This window comes from Candoia aspera, chromosome 6 (assembly GCF_035149785.1).
Source record: "Candoia aspera isolate rCanAsp1 chromosome 6, rCanAsp1.hap2, whole genome shotgun sequence".
NCBI classification, from domain to species: domain Eukaryota; kingdom Metazoa; phylum Chordata; class Lepidosauria; order Squamata; family Boidae; genus Candoia; species Candoia aspera.
The window spans coordinates 73,633,302-73,658,419 of NC_086158.1; the positions used below are offsets into that span (position 1 = coordinate 73,633,302).

Here is a 25,118-nt window from a genome sequence, read left to right on the forward strand (position 1 = left end):
AAAGGAAATCATCTTCAGATTGGCTTCAGGCAGAGAGCCTCTTCTCTCCCCCCCGCATCTTGAACGTGTCATACACTTTCCTACTTTATTGACAACCTGGGGGTCTTCCTGAACTCACAGCTCCTGCTCAATGAGCAGGTGGCTGCTGTGGCCAGAAAGGCCTTTGCACAGCTTCATCTGATGCACCAGTTGCATCTTTCATAGATTGAGGCCCTCATGCCCTGGTCACCTCAAGGCTGCAATGCACTCTACATGGGGCTGAACTTGAAGACTATCCACAAGCTTCAACTGGTTTATAATGTAATGGCTCAGGCAGTGATGGCCATACCTCGGTATGCCCATGTAACACCTCTGCTTTGCAAGCTGCACTGGTTGCCAGTTTGCTTCTGGGTGTGATTCAAAGTGCCGGTTGTTACCTATAAAGTCCTACATAGCATAGGGCCTGGTTACTTGAGGGGCCACCTGTTTCCCATAGTATCTGCCTGGCCAATGGGATCTGACAGGGTTGGTGCACTGTGGGTTCCTTCAATTAAACAATGCCATATCTTGGGACCCCATAAGCATGCCATCCCTCTGGAATGAGGTTTCTCCCAAGATCTGAATGGCCCCCACCCTGGTGGTATTTTGAAGGGCCCTAAAAATGTGGCTGTTCACCTAGGCCTTTGGTGAGGATGACTGAAGCCTCCTTTTAACCTAGGTTGTTTCCTTTTGTTTCCACCCACTTTTTTATTCTGCCATCTCTACCCTTCTTTTTTTTCTTGTTTCTGTCTTGTTTTCATGTTTTAAATCATTTGTAAACTGCCCAGAGTCACTGGGAATTGGGCAGCATATAAATTAAATAATAAATAAATGCGTAAATACCTCTTCAGCACATGCAGACCCACATGCACACACAAATCAAAAAACAGGATTGTTGGCTGACAAATCCTTCAGTTTCCTGGGAGTTCAATAATTCAATGTAAAGAGTAAAAGCGTACAAGAGAGACTAAATGGCCATGGGGAAGCAGTGACCTGAGACTTGACAGAGAGGGATGTTTGTGCAGCAGGCTGCTCTTCCAGGTGTCATCCCCAAGGCACCCTAGAGTGTTGGCATGGGAAGGCAAACACCACTCCCCAATGGAAACAACTAAAGATGGCTTTAGGCTGCCTCAGCAGCAAGCTTGGGATAAGATGGAGGCAACAACATTTGAGATACCCCTCAAATGTCTTCATGCTTCAGCAAGCCCATTGTTCCAATAGCAAAGTATCAGCAGAAATTTTCTTCCTTCTTTTCTCTAGTGAATACCCGTGATCCACCCAAAAGATCACTTTGTTAAAAGGAGATCTTTCAACAAGTTCATAATAAATAGGAAGCTAACTTCAGTGTCTGGAATAATGCATACAACTCATCTAAGCTGATTTCACAATAAACAGTAATGTCGCAGCTTTTATCTTTGTATATCAAAGCATGGATATTTATTAAATGATTACAGTTTTGTTTAATCACAAAAAACACAATTAGGTTATAATATTATGAGTCCAAAAGCAATGGTAAGAACCTCAGTCCAGGAAACATTATTCAACATTTAAACAATTGAACATGCACTTTATTCATTATTTTTAGTAAAGAGCTATGAAAAACGAGTTTCGTATTTCGTCATTAGCTATCTAATAAACCAACCAGGGCTGTACAATTGTGTATGTGTATGTGGGGTTTCTTTTTGTGGAAGACTTTTGACTCCTGCTATGGTTTTCGCTCACAATTAAGCTGCTGTAAATCTGCACTGACTGGAGTTTTTATCTTATACCAGGGTGGACAATATTCGAGATTTACGGGACTGCAAGTCAGCCTCACAATCTTTTGGAGGCTGCAGGCGGCCTTCTGGGATGTAGAGCTATTACTGGAAGAAGCTGGGTCAATGCTTATGCCTTTTTTCTTGGAGATTACTGGTGGAGGTGAAGAGTGGGAATGTGACAAGGCCTCTGAAAGGCAAAGATCTATTTTCATCATTAAAATCTCCCTAAACTCTGAAAATCAGTTCCAAATCATACCATTAAAATTTAGTGATCAAATGGCTAAATTGCCTATCTCTGTCCTACACGGTGAGCTATTTTATTATTTTCATAGTTTTGGTACTTTTTTGGGGGGGGATACCTTTTCTGAGCCACTCAATTGCCATTGAACTGGACATAATATAAATTTTATAATTCAAGTACTGTAGTACTGCAGGTTCAAATTCAAGTTGCAAATATATCCAAATAACTATTTACCTTCTATCATCTTGTTTTTTTCTTTGAAAGTATGCTGAAAAATATTACAAATAAAGTCTGAGATAAATACTCTTTTTTCTAGTATCCTCAAGCCTGAGCCTCAGGGATAAGAACCTTTCCCATCACCATCCTTCAGGACTGCACTTCCCCAAAGCCACATGTCCATTACTGACAGAGCTCAAAATGGCTGGCACATAGCACTGGCAGTTTAGCCCGAAGGGAGTGCTGCAATGGAGAGAGGGGATAGAGGTACCCCATTAATTGAACTACATGGAGGTACTCATACCTTCATTCATCCCATTCCTCTTGGGACTGATGGATAAACAGTTAGAAAAGATTCACGGAACACAGTTTTTATATATGGTAACTGCAGTGAGATTATTGTATGCACAAAGATGGAAAGTTCTGGCAATACCTACAATGGAGGAATGGTTGGTGAAGATGACAGAACTTGCTGAAATGGCTAAATTGATTAGAGAAAAGATAATTATCTACATTTATTGGTGATTGGAAACCCCTTATGGACTATTTGCTTTACGTTTTATGGTTTTGATGATTAGACAGGATAGATTATAGGAAGAAGAGGGTCATGATGTAACTTTAGAGAGGTTAAACTATAATTATATTTATAACTGCTGTAAAGAAGATCAGAAACCATTTCTTAAATAACCTTTTTTCTTTTTTCCTTACTTTTCTACTTCCTTTTTGCACTTTTAGCTTTTTCTTTTATTTCTCTCTTCCTTCTTTTCTTTTTTCCTGTTCTATTTTAGTCTGTATTAGTTATTAACATTTTCAATAAAATTATATATATATTAAAAAGAACCCCCTTCATTCATCCAGAATACCTTCATTAAGTACTACCCATCTATTCACACCATCTACTTAGACATGCCCGGTCTATTGCCTCCACTTCCCCTTTATATTATTGCTTCTTGCAATACTTATCAAAATCATCCTCCAACCATGATTTTCAGAAAAATTCTCATTAACATAAATGGGACATTTTTTCCTAAATCCAATTGCAACATGTCAGGGAATCTGGGGGCAGTGGAGAGAGAATTACAGAACAGAAGGAAGAGTATTAAACTTCCCTATCCAACTGTGACGTATTCTCCTCCAAATGCTCTTTTGCAGCATTCTGAATTAAGAAAAAAGTCCCATTGATACAAATCGTATTCTTCAAGTTAGCTGCCTTGTGGGGGATGGGAGGGAAAGATCTGAAAATCATAAATAGTCCTCCAACATGCTCAGGAGATGTGTCATCCAATCCTACTTTGCTCAACAGGGCTTCCATAACATTCAGATAAGTAGTTTTGTATCTGTGCATGGAAAGTACAAATTTGTGTTTTTATTTAGTTCAATATAATTCTGCAGTGCAAAAAGTTTGATGGTTCTAACTGGATCAATATATGTTAGTGCTAGCAATTTTCAATACAGGGAATATATCAATCTCAAAATAGCAAGCTGAATGTAAAATCTTTTTTCTCTGTGATTGAACTGATTGACCTTAAAGACAGAACATTCACCTTGAAAAGTACTGCTTGAAAACCAATATAAAAAGTTTACAAACATGGTTGCCAATTATATAACAATAAGTAGAAAAACATAGCAAATGTAACTTAAATTAGAGCCATAGTTTTCAATAGCCAGTAAAGCAGGAACTGCAGCAATAGCAGGTGAGCAGGTAAGACAAATTTCTTGGAAAGTTATGATCCAATCCTTGTACTTCTGCACTGCTTGGTCAGCAATCTGCCTTGCATGGAGGCAGACACCACATCACTTGTCAGCTATGAACTAGGAGAGGACATGCCCTGGAAGAATCAGGCAATCACCTACTGGTTGAACCTCTTTGGGAGAGCTGCATTTAAGGCTGGTTAGCATGGTTGGCAATTCTGAAGAAGACAACAAAGGAAGCCATCCCTTTGGGATATGCCACTTTGGACAACATGAAAGTGAGGGCCACAACCCTACTGGTGTAGAGTGTGTGTGTGTGTGTGTGTGTGTGTGTGTGCAAGTATAAAAAGACTAGAGCTGTCTGGGCAACAACCAAGAGCAGCTGAGGAACAGCTGATTAAGCCCAACTGGCCCTATTGGTGAGAAATGGAACTCACTGGGAATGATGGTATAAGTTTGGTTGTCACTTTAGGGGATAGACCCAATCTCTTTGGTGGGCTACAATGTACTAGATTTTCCTGGTGGCACCCCTGATATGATTCTGAATTGAAAGATTTCCCTGTTTGTTTTTTAAAAGTATCTTTCAATACTCAGTTTGTCTGTTAAATATCCATCAGGACTATTCATTCAACTCTTCATCATGGGGGGCGCGGGAGTAGGGAAGAGTCTGTATCTATTGAATCCAGAGCAGCAATTACAGTACTGCTGAGGAATAGCATACTTGGTGTTGACAAGTTAGCAATCTGTTATAGGGGAAAATAAATTAAAAATGGAAGTGCTATCCTCCCTTCTAGCAGCCTTCTCCTCTTTCAGGCTTTGAGCCCAGTAAAGTCTTGATCTTTTGTAATAGCAGATGAGCTCAAAATAAATCAGAGATAAGGAAGCCAAATGGGTCTGCGTAACAGAGGCATGACTGATAGAAACAGAAGGGCCAGTATGGATTTAGCTTCTTCCAACTGATAGTAAAGCAGGGAAAGTGGTGTAGCTATGATCTATAAGAACAGTAGCTCTAACCAAAGTATGTGAGACAGTGGGTTTATATTGAGTGTGTGTACCTCAGTTTCGGGATCGGGGATAGTTTGGGGATTCTCCTGGTATATCCACTATTTAATGAAAGCTGTGATTAAGCTGGTGTTGGAGTCTCCCAAGGTTCATGGTGTAGTAAGATCTATTTTGTGGCTTGTTTCTTCTGAGTAAACCGTAATAGAATTTCTAGCAGCCATGACAACATTGAGCCTATCCCAATTAATTATGGGCATTTCCCCAAAGGTGCTGACCCATGACTAGGAAATTTGGATTCCCAATTATTGCTAAATTTGCAGGTGGCCAGGAAAGGCTTTGCCTAGCCACAGTCCTAACTGGAGCAGGAAGCCTAGGCAACAGTAACCCACCCCCTCAGCACCACTAGAGTGGACTACCACAAAGCATTTTACACCGGGTTGCCTTTGAAGGCTATTTAGAAACTGCAATTGGTACAAAATACCAATTTTGATAGGTAGACAGCAAGACTTCTGGTGCAGCAACACTTGTCTCAAATCCAGTAAGGCACAGCATAAAGCCACAGAAAAATTCATTTTTTCCTGCACGCGCTTTGGCTTATGGTGTTATAAATGAGTGAAACACCATTTGTGACCATGGAAAGTAGACACTAATTTACGCCAATAGAAGATCAGTAATTCTAAGATGGTGAGAAACTGGAAGTTGTCTAGGTGAATCGGTGTCTAGAAACAACACCACATTCTGTGAGAAAAGGGAGTATGTGGTTAAAGCAAAGTAGCTAACAGTAAATATCACCAAAGAAGGGAGAAGTTTGAGAGTCTATGCAGGCTGTACAAGGAAGACAGAATCACAAGGCTCACTAGATGACTTCTGACTCAGGTCATGTATCTGCTGCCATGTCATGTCTTCTCCAAAATCCTAACCAATGCCCGATCAGCTTGGCATGGTATGTAAGAGTGAGTGAATGAGAGAGTAAATGAGAACTGATCTCTAAAACTGTTTAAATAAAGCCATTTTTATTACTTACATTTTTTTGTGTATGTAGTCTCATACTGTTGCATAAGATTCCAAACTTTTGACTTTGGTCCCTGAATGCAGCTACCCCTCTACCTCAAAGTAAAAAGCAAGGGCGCTCAGGTTAGATTACTCAAATTCTGTAACATTGGCTTGAGTTATTTCAGGTTTGGGAGGAAGGGGGAGAATATCTTGTACCCTCACGTCTTCCTCCCAAAATTGGATTATATAACCCTCTGAGACATGCTGTGATCCTTTTAATTAGGTTTTTTTTTGTTGTTGTTTCTTTTTGTTTTTGCAGATTAATTCTCTGGGTTACAATGGATGTCGCTATTGAAGAAGAGTCAAGGATATGGATAGGCTGCTTGAAATGACACATTCCATCACTTGTCCTTTGGGTCCTTCCCCACATTCACTATAAATTCTAGCCAGGCAGTTATTGGAGAAGCTTAAGTTAATATATAATAAGTTTCTCTCAGAGAGAGCAGGATACCTCCTTGATTAAAAAGGCAAAGTATTAGATCACCTCTAAGAAACCTATACCAGATCCCTTAGAGATGGACAATTATAGGCTAGTCTCTAAATATCCACAGCTAGCTCAGGTTACTGAGACTGTGATGGTTTCTAAACATCAGACAACTCTAGAGAAAGCAGATTATCTTGATCATTTCAAACTGGTTTCAGAAGGGGACTGAATTATGAGGGATCACAATTCCAGAGAGTAGGTAGATCACCATGTCCTGAATGGGGTCACTTTCATCCAGAAAGAACAGAAATATGCAGTTCTGGCAGGGTCGCAACTAGGGTCTGTGTCACCCAGGGCAAACATGGATTCCGTAACCATTTTGGCGCTCCCCCAGCACTCATTTTGGAACACACCAGCATGGCGCCCGGGGCACACGCCCCGGTTGCCCCCGCCTAGTTGCGGCCCTGAGTTCTGGGGTGCTTCCAGATTGATTGCTCAGACTGAGGCAATAACAAAGACACCTTTTATTAGATCCAGTTAACATACAACTACATTCCTCCCTAGAAGAAAATGACATGGAAAACTCTATGACATGTGCTGGTAACCTCCATAACTGACTAGTGCAGTATGTTCTGCACAAATCCACTTTGGTACTTGATCTGAAATTTCAAATGGAACAGAGGTCAGTAGTCTTTGAAATGTATTCACCTAGGCTGAAGACCTTAATCTTTGCCAGCTTTTTATAAGTTCCTAAAACCTAACCTTTTCAAATAGATTTTTAATTGTTCCTTTTAGTATCTTCAGATTTAATTGTAGTTTTACATTTTACTGAAAAATGCTGAAAGAACTTGGCAGTATATGTAGTTTAGTAAATAATAATAAAATAATCTGGCTCTGTCACATGATTGACTGTTGTATTTTTATTCATGTTAATTATTAACATTTGACTATCTGTGTTTATAAAGTGGGTGAAACTCAGCAATGCAGAAGTGGACTTCTCTTCACAATAGGATTCTTTCTTCCCTGAAGTCCGAATGCATCCTTAAATCTGTTCTAGAGCTGGTCGACTTCCTAAAGTAGGAAAGGCATAAAGGAAACTCTGGGGGTGGGAATTTCCCACCTCCAGATTCCAGCAAGGAAATTTATACTGTTACGGGAAACATCCCATATGACTTTAAGCTACAGGAAATAATGAACTGGTCCATTATGTGGGGAAGCAATCTAGACAGTGCTTGCCGCTTCCCCTAAATAATGCGTTTCTCCTGTGCATGAATCAGGTTTGAGTCCCAAGTGAGAGACGAAAGGTGGAAGGGAAGACTGGGCCGATTGGGCAGGTAGTGGTTGATGTCTGGGACACTGAGTGCAGCTGAGTTGAGGATGGAAGGCTGGAAAGGTTCCAGTTGGAGAGACTGGAAAGATGGGCAGGTAATGACCTAGAGCAGTGGCTAAGTGGGGAGGGAGGGAAGCTCCTGGGAAGATCGACCAGGTGGACATGATAGGCAAGAGAAGTGGCAGTACCTCCCCCCCCCCACCCCAACCAATGTTTCCTTGCTGACAGAGCAGTTGGAGGGGGTAAAAAAGAGCCTGCCAATAATCCTGAAGGCTGGTGCCAAGAATGACATCCTTTAAGAGTGCTGTTTTTAAGTGCTTTACTTCCTCAAAACTATGAAAAAACTTTTTTTTCTTGGTATTCACAAGGAAAGGAAAGGGAAAAAATGGGAGGGGGGTTAGAATTGAACAGACATTTAACAGACAACCCTTTACCCCCCACAATATGTTAAATCAAGAGTTTACTATATAAATGATTGATCAAAGTTTTTACATTGCCAACAGTTTATTAGACTTTTATCCTGCTTTTCATTCAGAAGCTCACAACCTGCAAGGAAGGTTCTGCTGAGAGAGGTACCGGCCCACAGTCACCCATTCAGGTTTCATGACTGTGGGTAGACTAGAACCTGGGTCTTTCTGTTCCTAGTCCAACATCTTTACCACTATAGCAAAGTTAAAGGTTACATCTCCCTTGAGTCAAGCTCAACTCCTGATGATTACATGGACAGAACCATCTAGTTTCCTTGGCTAGGAAGTGGTTTCTCCTTCTCTTTTCCAGGATGTTTTTCAACTACCAGTTTAGCCTATAACACTGCACTGGTATTCCCTGGTAGTCTCCCACCCAGGTACGGAGTAGCCCCAGCCCTACTTAGCTTTCAGCTTAGACAGGATCAGCCAGCTGCTGCTAAGAAAAGTGTGTGGACATGTCACTGAAGTCAACAGGAGTTTAGTTCAACTGAAAGACACTAAAGCAAATGCACATCAAAATTATTACAACTATAGATTCCATACAAGGTTCTTTCTAAATGGTTAATCACTCTGAGAAATATTTCAAATGGAAGAACAGTCACTTCCGGTGGGGACATGGCGGACTGAACAGCTGTGTCCGCGGGCTCAGTGGGCAGAACTGACAATGTGGCAGTTTTCTTGGGCTCAGGCAGGTTTTTCCTGAAGTCCAGGAGTATTTTTCCAGAAAAAGGAAAACACCTGGAATCACCCCATCTGTCCTCCGGACAGCTGCTTGCAGCCAGAAGATCGCAAACAGTGTTCACGCTTGACTGTTAAGAGCTAGCCAGGAGGCTGGGACGTCACTATTTCCAAGCTGCGCGGTAGCCTTAAAGGGACACTAAGACTGGCCACTCCATTTCTAAATCACCCAATTTATGTTTCTTTTATGTATACATACCTTAAGAGAGGCTTTCTATAGCAAGGAGAATCAGGTTTTCTTGGTGCTTATCGTTATTTTTGGAATTATTTTTTTAAAAAAAATTCTTTTTCAGTTTTGGACTTTGTTTTCCATCCAAATATTAAGGAGGACTGAGAGTAAATAATTGTCTCCCTGTTATTATTTTTGCACTAAATTTGAAGATATTAGCATTTTCCTACACGTTGAATTGGCTGTTTTGAACTTTCAGTTTTCTCTATTTTCCCTGGCGAACCGTCTGCATTATCTCACTTTCACTTAAGTAAACACATTCTGGAATTCTTTCATATCTTCGACGTTTGCTGGTTAAGCTCCTAGGGGGTGCCACAATCTACTGCTTGAGACATGGAGGATTTTAAACAGACTTTCTCTGACTTCCAACAGGATTTTAAACAGGTTCTTTCTGATTCCTACCAAGTTTTTATGCAAGGCATTCAGGACACTGTAGAAACATGAGATCTAAAATGTGTCATCTGGTTGGGGATATTGTGGATGAAACTGAGGAATTTAACAGTGGCAGAAATGTCTCTTCTAAGAGTGAGATCAGGACATCTGTCGAAATTCTGGATGAAGATTGGATGTTGAAGAAATTAAAGGGAGATATCGAGTTACAAGCCATTAGTGAAATTGAACTTCTGATGGAACATCATGGAAAAGAAAGTCTTATTACGTATGGGAGGTCTCCTGAACAGAAGTCAGAGTTTTTGAGGGGGGCAGTCGGGCTGTTCGACTTTTTAAAGAAAAAGGCTCTGTGTGTACTGTGAGGATATGTAAAGGCTCTGGTTTATTTTGAAGTGGGATAAGGTTTAAAGAATATTTATCTGGATTGCCTTTAGGGTTTGGCTGATTTTATTTATCTTTAATGATTTGGATTAAGAGTATTAAGGTATAATAAAAAATAATAAATGTCTGGTTTGGGGTTTAATATGATTAAGATTATTAAAATTGTTGTTTAATCAAGTACAATGGCAGACAATTTATATGTTTTTTAATTTGATCTTTACTATAGTAGACAGAAATGTATAGAATAATAGCAGGAAGGAAATAATTAAATAAATGTTATCTTTTGAGGGGAGTTGATTAGGTGGTTTATATTTTTTCTTTTCTTTTAATGTAAGGGGAGGGAGCAACTGTATTTAGTGATTTTTATAATGTGCCAATGGAATTATTTATAGAAATAATGTGATTTTGGTTTAATATAGAGTAAGGGATTGATTATGGAAAATTGTATATCCTTGCTGTTAGAAGTCGGAAGTCACCTCTTTTTTGTAATTTTGAAAAATTTTCTCTTGTGTTTCTACACTTTTTAAGTTTTTTTTGTTTTTTCTTTGCAGTTTTTTGTTTTTATGTAGCTTTTATCTTTGCTTGAAACTTAAAATTCTTATATATTAAAAAAAAGAAATGGAAGAACAGACTAAAAATGAAGATAAAAGCTTATAATATCACTCTAGAATACTAACCTGTTGAATTATTTTAGAGTCTTTCTGCAGGTTCTCTTTTGGTGGAACTTTCCCAAACAACTTCCAGCCAGGGGCACTATGAATACCAGGCTTGAGTTCCTTTGTTCTTTTGCTAAAGAAATTCCTGTAAAAAAAAAGAAATCTAAATGTAGATGTTTTTACCACATTAGCAGAATGAAACAAAAAGCTGTCTCATCTGATATTTAAAAGTGAGCATTATATATTACTAATTTGAAAATATTTTATTTATTCCTGCTAGAATGGAATGAAATAAACCTGTTTTCCCTGTATCAATATTTAGAAAAGATTAAGAAAAACAAGGATTAAATTAATGTAGAGGTATCACTGACATTAAAAGTAAGCCTTTCAGATGGTACGGAGTACAAACATCACTGAAATCAAGTAAAAAAAAATTGATATCTCGGTGCAGAATCCTTTTCCTTGATGTTTTATTTTTTGTAATATAAAGTCCTAAATTATTCACAATTCATAATATAAAATACAACATGTAATTGTAACAGTAAACAAGATTATCATCAGAGTTTAGACGAGTCTTGTTTACTGTTATAATTACATTGTTGCATAACAATAAGTTATATACTTCTGATCCAAAGATCTATTCTTCCTGCTGAACACAGCATTATTAAATAATAGCTTTTCTTTTCTAATACTATAAAATGTTTTGTATATTTTGACCAATTTTGGATTGTTTTATAAATCTATGAAGTATTCTTTTTCTGTCTTCGTGCTGTACACATAGGGAAAAAACCACAAATGACGTTTTGCATGGGCATCTATAAATACGAATTTTTTTTTTGTCACAAGGTAGAGCTGGCTCCCAAAATTTAGGAGTGTTTTACAATTTTCAAATATGCATGCATGACAAGACACTAAACTGACATATAGGAGGAAAGACAGGCTTTACGAGAAATAGTAATCTAACTTTGGGGAGGTGTTTGCCTCTACCATGCTGCCTCTGAAATTACATGAAACATGGCTCGCATAATCAACATGTGTAGTCATTCAGAGAAACCAGCTAGATGGTTCTGCAAGCATTTAAGCCATCAGTGAAAGTCACCATTCTTCTATGGTAAGAAGTAGCAATCTCCCTGTCCTATCCAGTTGTTGCTACTTCTAGCCAGAAATAACAATCTCTCTTGTCTTCTGGACTGCAGTACGAAGATTTAAAATGGAAGGCCTTTCAAATGTTGTTGAAAAGTCAGCAAAGATTTAACACAACAAAACAGGCACTTTTGTCCGTGTACTGCATACAACTGAAAATGCACATTTTGTATTGTTGAGGGAACAAATATTCAACTATAGCAAGCAAGACTGATGGGCACACACAATTTCGTGGTATAGCCAATCTCTCCTTTGGAAAGACAACACACAAATCCTAATACTCATGCTATACATCATGGCACTGCAGCTGAATAGATGAAAAGCTCCCAATTACAGTTGTATGCAAAAGTTTAGGCACCCTGATCAAACTGTGCTTCAATGAATCTTTTGACGAATAGAAGCTAAAGCAACCACTACATGGTATCAAGCTGAACATGAGATTTTTCTGCAAATCTGAATGCACGCTTATTTGAATGCAGGTTTCTAATTGGACTGTAAAAGCACTGCCATTATTTTTAAGACACTGCATATTAATAATCATGATTAATAAATATATATGGAAGCCATGCCTTACAAGCCCCCGTATGCACAACCCCCGAACTAAAAAAGAAACTTCAGAACCAAAGTAAAACTAAACACAACTAAAAATAAAATGAAAATACCTCCTCTCGCCAAAGAAATGCAAGAAAAAAGGAGACAAGAGGGGGAAAAAAACCCAGAAACATAATGAACCGTATTACTGCCTCTCCTCTGACACAAAGCCAGTTCAAAGGAGAAGAGTTGACAAATTTCATTAAGGCAGTTTTTATAGCCTGGTACATAGACACTCTTTCAAGAATACATAATCACCTCACTTGCAACACTCAAAGCACAACATATTTTGATATTTATCTACAATACACTTACAAATTGAGAAATTCAGCTTTTGAAATATAGTTTAATAACACATTAAGGAACATTTATGTGCGGTTGTTTACAGATTCAAAATATTAAGAAAATGAATAAGGCGGTGTAAAAATGTAGGTAGCCTTTCAATCAAGGCTTTGTAAGATTTCTTTTGGATAAACAGCAGCTTCCGAACAGTTCCTGTTGCCAGCTAAGAGTCTTCCTATTGCTTTTTGAATTTTTCCCACTCTTCCCCGCAGAACTCTCGTAACTCAGAAATATTCCCAGATATATTGCTATTTAATTGCATCTACTCCTCCACCTACCCACAGAGTATTTCCCGTGCTGCTGGCTGCCACCCAACCCCAAAGCATAATAGAGTGACTCCTGTGCTTAATGGTTGTCAGGGGGTTCTTTTCCTGAAACGCTTCACCCCTTGTCTCCAAATGTATCTTGGGTGGTTTTGGCCAAACAGTTTATTTTTTGTTTCATCTGTCCAAAGTACTTTGTCCAAAACTTCTCAGGCTTCTCAAGGTTTTCTTTTGATTTTGTAGACACTGACTTTTGTTATGAGGTCAAGAAAAAGTTTCTCTGTGAAGACTTCCAGTGGGAGATTAATGGCAGAAGATAGTTGATAGCCGGCTCTGTCGGCTAGATCGACAGCACGGCGTTTAACTGGTGGCTCAGGCAAGATTCTGAGCCCTGAAGCATTCCCTGGGAAGGAGGAAAGCTTGGAATTGCTCCCCGGGTCTTCTGGGGAAGGTCTGAAATTTACGCTGAATTATAATTTGAAAGAAAACTTCTATAAGATGATGTACTGTTGGTATTTAACCTGAATATCCTGAATAGGAGGAAATGAAATCCCAATCATCCTCTCTGCTACCATCACCACCCTCTGCATAGACTTCCTATCTGAGGCACTACAGCCTCCAAACCAAATAGAAATACAGTTGGTCAATACACTCTCTATCATGCCTCTATAGAAAGTAAGGATGGGAAGTGGAAGATGATTTTCCACAGTCACATTACATTCTTATGAATGATTAAAATAAATCCTTCAACATTTAACAAGTATGGAAGTAATATATCTTTAAATTGGTTGATCCAGCAGTCTAATTGTGTCCTCCACTCATATATGTTTAAATGCCATTTGGGGAACTACATTTTACAGTAGAGTTTTTAGGCAAAGTATTTCTTACAGGTACTCCCTGGTTAACAATGGTAATAAGGACCGGGAACTCCATCACTAAGTGACACAGTCGTAAAGCGTGATGTCACGTGACCGTCCCAACTTATGATGGCAGTTCTGGCAGTTTCAGAAGTAGTCATTAGGAGACTCCCGCACAGTTGTCAGGCATGATGTCATATGATTGCCATTTGTGACCTACTGGCTTCCTCACTGACTTTGTTGGAAGCCAGCAGCGGTCACAAATGGCGATCGTGGGACACTGCAACTACCATAATTGCAAGCTGATTGCCAAGTGCTCAAATTGCAATCACATGACCATGGAGACTCTGCGATGGCTGCAACTTCAAGGTCTGGCTATAAATCTTGTTCAGGGCTGTCGTAACTTCTAAGAGTCACTGATCGAATGGTCACTAACTGAGAACTACCTGTATTACATTTTATCTTTCACTTGTAACTGTTTAGTAGCTTGCTTTGGAAGTTTATTTACAACTAATTCAAAAGAAGAACAAAGTAACCTTATAATTAAAAGTGCTTTATCAAGTGTGACTATCACTTATTTCAATACAATACAAAGCAATACAAATGTACAACATAGAAGATTTCCAGATCCACAGCATAAAGGAATTGTATCTGGAAACGAAATATTAATCTGTGGATTTTCAATTTATTCTGTGGATCTTCTGTGGATTTTTAAATTAAATTAAATTAAATTAAATCCACATTAATCTGTGGATTTTCAATTTAATCTGTGGATCCACAGAAAATCTGTGGATTTTCAAGTTTCATCCACCATTCTGGTTGTTATAATTCAATTAGATGATTACAAAAGTTTTAATTTATTGTATATATTTTTCTGTATACTTAGTATGAACAATATCATTTAAGAATTTATAAATGGGAATGTTTCCACTGCAGCTTGGTAATGCATAATTGTAGTTCCAAGTTCCTTACAGCAAAACATTTGTAGTTGATGTACTTCTTGAAGTTCAGGCTCGTACCCAATACAGATACTTTATATCATCGTATTCTACAGCTTGTCAATAATTTTTGCCAGTTTAGTTTAACATATTCTACTTTTATATTAAAATAAACCACTAAGTTGGGCTAGAGAATACTCTACTCCTATGAAATATTACATGAGCTGCACGTGTGGAATGGAGTGACGGCAGGCCTTCTGCTTGTGCACTATATGCATGCACTTTTGTTGTAGATCCAGAACCAACCAACCCATGTACCCACCAGCTTTAGCCATGTCTGTCCACAACAGGCAGCTCCTGACAGGTTCTTAACATCGCTTCTAGATGGACAAAAATACTGTTTATTTGTGATACACTACCTAAGATAACTTTTTAAAGTTTGGTGGTACTAACAAGCTACATCATTGGAATATAGGGCTCCTCCTTCACAGAACTATGAAGTATGTTACTCAACACTTGTATCCTGTTTATAATATTCTGTACCTAGAAAGTTATTTTAAAAAATGATCATATCCAAATGTTACCTATATTTACTTTTGTCAGTGAAATACAATTTGTGACACACTGGCAGCTATCCTATAGATAGTGACATATGATTATTGATGGATATGACTGTACAAGGATGTACTTCTGGTGGGGACATGGCTGACTGAACAGCTGTGTCCATGAGCTCTGCAGACAGAACTGACAGTGGCAGTTCTTTTTTGGGCTCAGGCAGGCTTTTTCCTGAAGTCCTAGAGCAATTTCACGAAAGAAAACGCTTGGAATCACCTCATTTGCCCTCTGGAATGACGACTTGCAGCCTGAGAATCGCCAACAGTGTTCACACCGATTGGGTAAAAGTTGACGGGAGGCTGAGATATCATTTCCAAGTGGCGCTGTAGCCTTAAGGGACACTGGGTTGAGCTATCCCATTTCAAAATCACCCAATTCATTTTTTTAAAGTTATGTACCCTAAGAGAGACTTTCTACAGCAGGGAGAAACTCTATTGTTTTGCAGTTTTTATCTTTGTTTTAAACTTAATAAAATTCTTATTAAAAATGACTATAAGTATAAATTATCATACTGTATGGTTTTGATAACTTTAAGTCAATTGTATTTTACCTTTATGACTGGGGTGAGAAGCTTAAGCCACTCAAAGGTTGTTTTTTTAAAAAGCACACACACACACACACACTGGAGCAGCATATAAGCTGAGAGAAAAAGTTTTTTTTAAAGGGTACAAAGGTGTCAGAATCCAATTCGGGGGACGGACGGTGTTTGACAGATTTTTACTTATTAAATATATATTCTACCATATTATTATATAAGCTCTCTAGGTGGTGAACATGCATATACCCACTTATTTGCTAGCTATAATGTACTTCACATGGTTAAATTATATAGAATTAGCCATGATAGGGCAAAATTTGCCATTTTAGAGCCATTTTTTCAACTTAAATGTTTTTTTTAATTATTGTTGCGAAAGGATTAAAAAAACTATTTCTGAATTGAAACTTGGGTTACTTAACTTTGGAAATAAAATCTCAAACCTACAAACAAAAATAGAATTGTGATGGCATATAATGGGATTTAAAACAGGCTTTTCTTCACAAGGCAAAACAGTTTTCTCCCATGTTCTACAATCTTATAAGCCAAAGTGCTATAATGTTTGATCAATGGGATACTGCTGGTGCTATTTTTATATCAATCTTAATTTCCTTTTTCTGTTTATAAATACCTACAAACGATCAGAATTGTGCAAGCCATGGTATTCCCTGTAACACTCTATGCTCTATGGAAACTAAAGTTGGACTTTTGAAGAAGCAAGATAGGAAGACTATTGATGCTTTTGAACTCTAGTGTTGGAGAAGACTCCTGAGAATACTGTGGACAGCCAAGAAAACAAACCAATGGATCGAGCAAATCAACCCAGAGTTTCAACTTGAGGCACAAATGACCAGGCTCAAAGTATCCTATTTCAGACACATATGAAGATCTAGCTCTCCAGAGAAGGCTCTAATGCTGGGAAAGGTGGAAGGAATGTGAAGTGGATGACCAGAAGTAAGCGGATAGACTCAGTCACGGTAGCAGTGAGTGTACTACTGCTGAAGGTCCTGGTTACGAACAGATCATCATGGAGAAAATTTATCTATGTAGTTGCTAAGAGTTGACAATGACTTAATGGCATGTAATCATCATCAAAAAAATGTTAATTAAGGGACACAAGGATTATGATGAGCAGCAGTATATAACATCCCGCATACAACATTTCCACTATGCAATTTATCCATCATCATGACACTCTGAAATATACCCAGAAAAAATTACGTTTCTTCAATTAATATCAAATGAGGAATAACTGACTTAGCTGAAAAGCATTTATGCCATCTATTCAATTAAATATACACAAACTGAATCTCTAACAGCAATTTTGTAAACACTGGATTGAGACAAAGGTGAAACTGATACCTGTGAAAGTCATTCAGTACACAGATAAGTACTGCCTATACAAATAAGAAAAAAAACAAATCGCAACCAGAAAAACAAGTTCACAATCAAAGTGAAACATTCAGTTTCAACTAAGTTACTAGGAGAACTTAAATTAAAATGACATACAGCTAACAGGTACTTTTTTTGCTTATATTTGCACCAGTTTTAATTTGTATTATTAAAACAGTATTAGATTTCTAAAACATCACAACTGCAAGTTGGAGCATAATAAAACATGCTACAGCACATTGCACCACTCCAACATTCAAGTTTATCAACTTTTTAAGTAGGTTACATATAGTCCTATCTCAGTATAAACTTAAAATGGAATGGAGGAATATCTTTATACAATTTCTTCTCTATCTATTTTTCAGACAGATAATTCCTAGAACACATTTATCTTATAGTACCAATAATGGAAGTATTGTATATATAAAATAACTGAAGGACTGAATTATATTATTGCATTGCATTAACTAAAAAAATAAATTCTCCTTGATAAATGAGTTTAAGTTTACAGTTTTAGCAGATTTCATAATACTGTAGAAAACATGTAATAAAAAGGATAAGGTAATATGCATGAAATGCATGTCTATGTATATAATTTGTATTCAGCTATTTGTCTTTCTTTACTCATTGGTCATTTTTGTCCAAATTTCACATGCAACCTAGACAGTAAGCACTGAATTTACAAATAAGAAGAGTGACTTATGTCAAATCAGAAATTGCTACATCAAATAGATTACTTCTAACGGGTATTTATGTAGCAGAGTGTTATAAGTACTTAAATAAAATTTCAGTTTTCAAACACAATGTTACTGTGGGGTGATCAACATTCTAACCCTTTATTAATGCTGCTCAGAGATACAAGCTTCTGTAGCCCTAGCAGAAATTAAGCATTTGCTTTTTAATATAAAACCGACGTTTCATCTTACAATCAGACACAGCAACAAGTATCAACAAGCTCAGGGAAACTTCAGATTTTGCAGAACTATAAAATTTATAATTGTATATAAAAAGAGTGATAAACCTAGCAAATTATGCTATTTTATAGGTTCTCAGATTGAACAGTGGGTCAGATTAGATCCTTAGGATGCACTGACAACAAAGTCCATAGTTTATATGCCCTTTTAACAATATTGCGAGGCAATTTCACATACATACCCTCTGAATTTCCTAAATGACTCAAGGAGGGATACAGCATCCACATGATACAGCATCAATTTTCCCTTCAGGAGGTATTAGACTGGATACCCCTGGCAATTTTTTACTTTGCTCCTCATCAAAGCAAAATGTGATGAATTGAGATAATTATCACAGAAACATAAAATTGGAAAGGACCATTTATACCCTTAAATCAAGCTCTTTATGCTCAGTGCAGGAACCCAAATTAAAGCATCGAACAGATGGCTGCCCAATCAATTCTTTTCATGCACTTCTACCATCTTACATTTTAGGAAACTTATCCTCACATTCAGCCAAAATCTGCCTGCCTATAACTAAAGCCATTATTCTTTATCCTGCACCCTGAGGCAACAGAAAACAGGTCTTGACCTTTTTTGTAATCCCCCTTCAGGTACCTGGAAAATGCTTGATGACATTCCCCTACCAGTTCCTTTTCCCAAGACCTAGCCAATTTATTCATCTCCTCATAGGATTTAGTTTCCAGTACCCTAATCTTTACTGCTTTTTTTTTTGCACCTATACCAATTGTTTGAACCTTTCTTAAAGTATGATACTGAGAACTGGACATGTCCTACCTAGTCTCTGACTAATGAAAAAGAAAATGAGGCTATTACTTCATGTGACTGAGAAGTTATACATCTACTGATGCAATCTAAATTTGCATTTTGCCTTTCTAAAAGCCCGGTCATACTACTGACTCATATTTAACCAGTGATCGAATACAATTCCAAGATCCTTTTCACAAGAACATAGGGGGTACAGTAAGCAATTCAGGCACTACTCTCTGCTGTTGTACTGTGAGTCCCACAGTCAAGACACAGAGCCAATATGGCGCCATGGTTAAGACGTTGGACTGGCACTGGGGAGACCCAGATTCTAGTCCATCTTCAGCCTTGGAAGCTCCTTGGGTGACTTTGGGCCAGTCATTCTCTCTCAGCCTAATCTACCTCACAAGGCTGTTGTGGGGTAAATGGGAAAAGTGAGCGCTATGATACACAGGCTATAAATATAATAAATAAAACCAAAGGCAAGAAGTCATAAAGAAATGCCAAGTCATTCCTGGTTAACTAAAAAAAAAGTAGCATATCCTAATATATGATCAAGACTTGAAACTATATTTGTAATAAAGGCATTACATACCTGGCATTTTCCTTTTAAATTGGACAAGCTTGAAAATTAAGCTCAATGCAGAAGCAAGAGTTCTATTCAAGAAATACAAACAGCTTCTGCATGATTACTGCATTCTTAAAAATGTTGGAACTCAACTTTTACAGATCTCATAGCTAAATAATTTTCTTTTGTTATTCTATTCGTCATGATTTGTTGATACTTCAGAAATGCTGTTAGAAAAAATCCAGAGGATTTTGAAATATTGAAAGCAGACTAAATTGGACATTAGAAAAAGCACTGGTATAATTCTATAGTCTATTATATCATTCAGGATAATTGGCACATTTCTGTAAATAGGATTAAAACTTCTCTAAAGATACATCTTCCAAATAAAGCTATACTCTGAGGTGGTGAGCATTTCAGATGGAGTAGAAATGTTTCTAGATAATTGTAAAAGGAGCAACTGGTAACAAATCAGCTGTTCATGAACCCTGAGGCATGAAGTACTCCCTCAACCCAAGAATCACACATTCTGACAAGTAATTTACATCAATTACATCAGATGTTTCAACAGGATATTTTATAAAATATCAGTGGGCTATTTCAAAAAGTTCTGTCCATTATCATTTTCCTTTTTCCTCTTCTCTCCCCATCCCATGCAACAGTTGAGGAATTAGAGGATTTTGAATTAGGTATGTTAAAACATATCAACAACACAGTGGAAAAGCTTAGAACATCCTACCACACATTTTATTTAGCACAAAAAGACCACAGTCAGCATTAAAGTCCTTGCCATAAATAACTGCCAATAATGCAGAAGCCACTCCACTAGGCTGTGTTGGCCGAAGAGAAGGAAAGCGGGACCACCACCTGTACTCTTCAAAAGCAAATTTCTTCACGCTTATCCCCCACTAGTGACCTAAGAGCCACTCCAGCGAGCTACTACAGGTAAGATTAGGATCCTTGTAACATTAAGAACTGATACTATAATGCTCTTGTTTTCTTTTTCATGCCCCATCTCATTTTTCTTTTGAATCATACTTTTATAATACTGTAATAATAATTTATTGAACTTATATGCCGCTCAGCTTTCAATGACTCTGGGTGGTTCACAAAGACATTACAATAAAATCAAGAAAAAAGAAAGAAAAAAGATGGCAAGCACAATGAAGTGAGGAGTTTCACTCTCCCTTGAAGGCCTGGGTGAAGAGCCAGGTCTTCATGAGTGTTAGGTTATAAGCCTCAAGGCTTTTTACTGATTTTTCCAGGAGAAGCTTGGGAACATAAACGTTATAAATGGTTTCAATATCCAGGACACTGAATATCAGTGTGTGATAGAACAAAATCCCTTTAGGAAAATAATTTTACATGGTGAATTTTTACTCCACCAGTCCAGTACTCATTAAGTCTACCAACATTACTGAAGCTAAGTACAAATAAGAATGCATTGGTCCTTAACGTAACTGAAAACACAGCCAACAATGATGTAAGGTTTCATTCCTGAAAACTGCTCAGTTTGGAAGATGTCATGCGTATCCACAGAACAGTGTAACACTGCAACACTAGCCTATAATAGGATTTTGTTCCCTATTAGCCTAACCATTCTAAAGCCTTGAATCACTTGTAGTTAAGAATATGAAAACAGTATTTTGCAGTACAGTGAAATGTGCAAGAGGAGAATGATTAGGAAACATCAGCATTTTAAGTGGTAAACCGCATTCTACCAGATACTCTAATGTGCTTGGATAGCTACTTCAGAGACCCCAGAAGCTAATTATTCATCAAGGTATGTTCTTCCACATGTCACAAAGAACAGCTCCCTGCTTCAATGAGGATGTATCACTGAGAGATTACAATAGATGTTTCTGATTAAAAGGTCTGCCAATATTTTCTGGTATAGGCTTTTTAATGAAATGTAGAGGTCAAATTCACTGAATTCAATATAAGCACCTTTGGCTTTCAAAATGCCACATGGAGCCATGCAATAAAATGTGTAGCAATGCAACATGCAGCTGTTTAACCAGTCATCTGATACAGAACACTATCACCATTCTCCATTAAAATGGCATTTGGTGCAAAGCGCAATAAATGTTTGCCAAAGCATAAGATATCATTGTATCTCATTTATAGACAGAAATCTCTACTTTGAGTAGAACTGACTTAAGACAAAAATACCTAAAAATGCACCCTGTCAAGCATTAAATAAAGCAATTAATGCATCAGAGTCGACTATACTTTAAGCAAATGATACACTCAAAAAAGTTGAGGACATCTCTCTGAAGGTTATACATATTCATATGTTTACGAAAATTTTCTCCACCTTCAGAGCTGATTTATCAGAAATTAAAGAGCCATGCTTAAGCCTTACTTAAACATTATCTACTAAGATTTTTCTTCCTTTTATAAGGAATTTCTTAAGGTAACCTTTTTAGCAGGCCATCCCTCATTCCAGATCTGTCCTTTGCAATATGCCATGGTAAACCAGACAACTACCCAGAAAGCTCTACCTACTTGGGAGAAAAGAGTGCAAATAAGGAACCTCACAGGATCCATAATTAAGATCATTAACCTCTGCAAGACAAGTCTTTTAAGTAGTTAGGCACTCTTTCTGCTGCAAGCCTATCTACAGAGGGAAATGCTAGCAAGCACGGGCGGCTGCGACTACAAGGCAAGGAGGATCAATGCTATTCAGGATTAACGACGGAGGAACCCAGAATTACACAACTCGGGTCTGCGGCACCCGTACCATACCTTTTCTCTACGGGTACAAGGGAGAGGCAGGATGAGTCATTTTACCTCGTGAAAAATTCCGCGAAACTGGACCCGGAGATCCCACTCAGCCGTTTGGCCCGGTCCCCTTGTTCTGACCCGGGGGGCGCCGCGTGGGCACCGGCAGAGGGGGCGTCGGGCGGTTCCGGCGGCGGCAAGTGCTCGGGGGCGCTGCGGCGGCGGTTCACCTCGAAGGTATTTCGGGAGTTGAGGCTGATGTCCATGAAGGCCAAGGCCGGCAGGCAAGGGAGCGCCCTCGCCGGGGAAGACAAACTCTCCGCCTCCTCAGGTGTCTCCGAGGAGCTGGAGGAGGAGGAGGCGGCGGAGGAGGAGGAGGTGGGCGACGGCGACGGGGCCGAAACCACGGCGGCCCCCGCCAGGCTGCCCCCGCTCGGCGGCTCCGCGACGGCCAGACCGCTCAGGAACAAGGCGCAGCCGCCGTTGTGCAGCTTCTCCTCGCCGCGCTGCGGAGTCGCGGGCGCCTCGGGGCCCGGCGGCCCCTCACGGGGCGGCGGCGACGAGAGGAGCAGAAAGCCGGCGTCCCCGTTGGTCATCCTCCCACCGCGGCAGGCGTCCCCGTTGGGCGGCCTCTTGCCGGCCAGGTAGCGCTGCAGTCGGGCCCGGGAGACCTCTCGGCTCCCATCCCGCTCGCCGTCCGCTTCCGCGTCCTCCTCCGCCTCCTCCGCCTCCGCCTCCTCGTCCCGGCCCGAGGGAAGCAAGGCTGCGCCGCCCTGAGCTCCGGCATCCTCCGGCCCCACCATTTGCCGTCGAGGAACTCCAGGGGAGCCAGCGGCCCGGCCGAGAGCACGAGGACGCGGGGAGGAGAACCGGCTCCTCACGGCGGCGCAGCGGGGCCCACCGGAGGGGAGAGGGCGGGGCGCCTGGCCGCCGCCTCCGAGCCCGCGCGTCTCTGCTCAACGCATACAGCTCCACGGACGGTCGTGGCGGCAGGAGCGGCCTAAAGGGGCCCGGCTCGCGCAGGCGCAGCTAGCCCCCTCAGCGGTCCCAGGCGGCCGATCATAGAGAATATTTCGTTGGTGCGGAAATGCAGCTTGTAAACATCCGGTGCGGTCTGGGCCGCCCCTAGTGAAATTGACGGAAGCCCTTGGCTTACCGTATGTTCTCTAAAAGCCCCGCCTACAAACCGAAATTCTCTTGGCGTTACGGTTGCTGGAAGAACGCATCCACTTTTTTATTTCTTTTGAAGAAGCGTCTTGGGGACCGTCTTGTTTTAGATATCATCTTTCCCTCTTCATTTATTGGGGCCGTGATCCAGGCATCATATACCTCGGATTTCACCCCTTAACCTTGTAGGAGGAGAACCATGTTAGTCTATGGTGGCAAAAATCAGAAGCAGCCTGGTAGCCCCTTTTCGACTAATAACTAACCCAGTGTTTCTCAACCTTGGCAACTTTAAAATGTGTGGACCCCAACTCACAGAATTTCCCAGCCAGCATGCTGCCTGGGGAATTCTGGGAGTTGAAGTCCACACTTCTAAAGTTGCCAAGGTTGAAAAACTCTGAACTACCCTTTTTGGGGTCCAGTGCATCCAGGAGTTAAGTTTCTATGTGCGCTCTTCTCAGATTAAGCCTCATTAAGCATGACATTCACTTCTGAATAGGCATGCATATGACTCTTAAGTTAGTTGAACTGAAAGGGAGTTTATAAGAACCTGGCTCATATCATCTGACAAACAATAATATGATTTTTTGATTCTGAGCCAGAGATGCACACCTTTCATTGGGATGGTTAGGCTTTGCAAACCATGTTTTTGCAGTTATGATTTGAAAACTCAGCCAGTTGTCATGTATACAACAAACTGTGCTTAAATCATGGGTTTAGTGTGATTTATGGCCCCACCTGTAATGTGGATTCAGTCCATTAATGCTCACATTTCTCCCAACAAATAAAAAGGCTTTAGGCTTAGTCTACATCCAGGTAAAGGCTACTAAGATGAGTAGGCTGGACTGCCACTTCAGACTGCAGACCATCCTGACTGGCAGATAGCATTTCAGTACTTCTCACATTAAACAACACAACATGCTAAATAATTTTTAAAAATATTAAAAGTGGAGGGAAAAAATGGTTAACCTTTCCACTGATGTTCCAGTTTTCTACTTGCAAAGACTGTTCTCTGTGTGCAAAATACTTCTTATCTAGCTCCCTTCCCATTCTAAAATGGTATTATATCCATTCTACCATATCAGCAGTTTCATAATTCCATTTCTACCTCATTATGCTTCATGTGCAGCCCAGGCTATAAACTCTGTGGCATAGAGGTAATCATTTTCAAATCTGCTTTCGGTTATTATTTATCCCACACAATTTGCTGTCCATCTGTCAAGCTCTGAATGGCCCAGATAAATAATATTCCCATTCATTGTCATCTTCTATCTAGCCAACATTACAGCTGGACCCTCACCGCTCCGGCAGTACAAATGTATCAGATGTCTTCAAATAACTTGAGTATAAATTCCATAGTGCATCGCAAGATGAGATCTTGTATATGTAACACTATCGCCTGAAGGGCTAAAAGTAGAATAAAAGAGAAAAGAAAACTGATGGGGAATGGATATACAGCTATTATAATATAGTCCAAGATTTCCTAAAGAAATTAGATTTCATGATACCTATCCCCTTCTGGAGTTGTTGTAAAAGCCACAGGGAAATCCTTCTGGCCTGTCTTAGTCCTAAGTATTTAGCTGTCCTCTTCACTTATTTGGAGTTTGCATGGAAACTCTATCCCAGGTCCCATATGTGTGAGGGATGTCCATGGTATATTTTCTGAACACA

At 39.5% G+C, this 25,118-nt stretch overlaps 1 protein-coding gene across 2 annotated transcripts in view; it reads right to left on the reverse strand.

Moving 5' to 3' along the window:
• TBC1D12 (TBC1 domain family member 12) overlaps positions 1-23,289 on the reverse strand; it is a 59,074-nt gene extending 35,785 nt beyond the window's left edge. The window contains exons 1-2 of one of the 2 annotated variants that reach the window (XM_063307411.1): positions 22,353-23,289; positions 10,616-10,739 (exon numbers count right to left, since the gene is read on the reverse strand). In XM_063307411.1, coding sequence (XP_063163481.1) covers positions 10,616-10,739; positions 22,353-23,086 — 858 coding nt within the window. In that variant the 5' untranslated portion in view covers positions 23,087-23,289. The remainder of the gene's footprint in view (positions 1-10,615; positions 10,740-22,352) is intronic. The other variant, XM_063307412.1, reaches the window with a different exon arrangement.
• Positions 23,290-25,118: the final 1,829 nt, after the last annotated feature.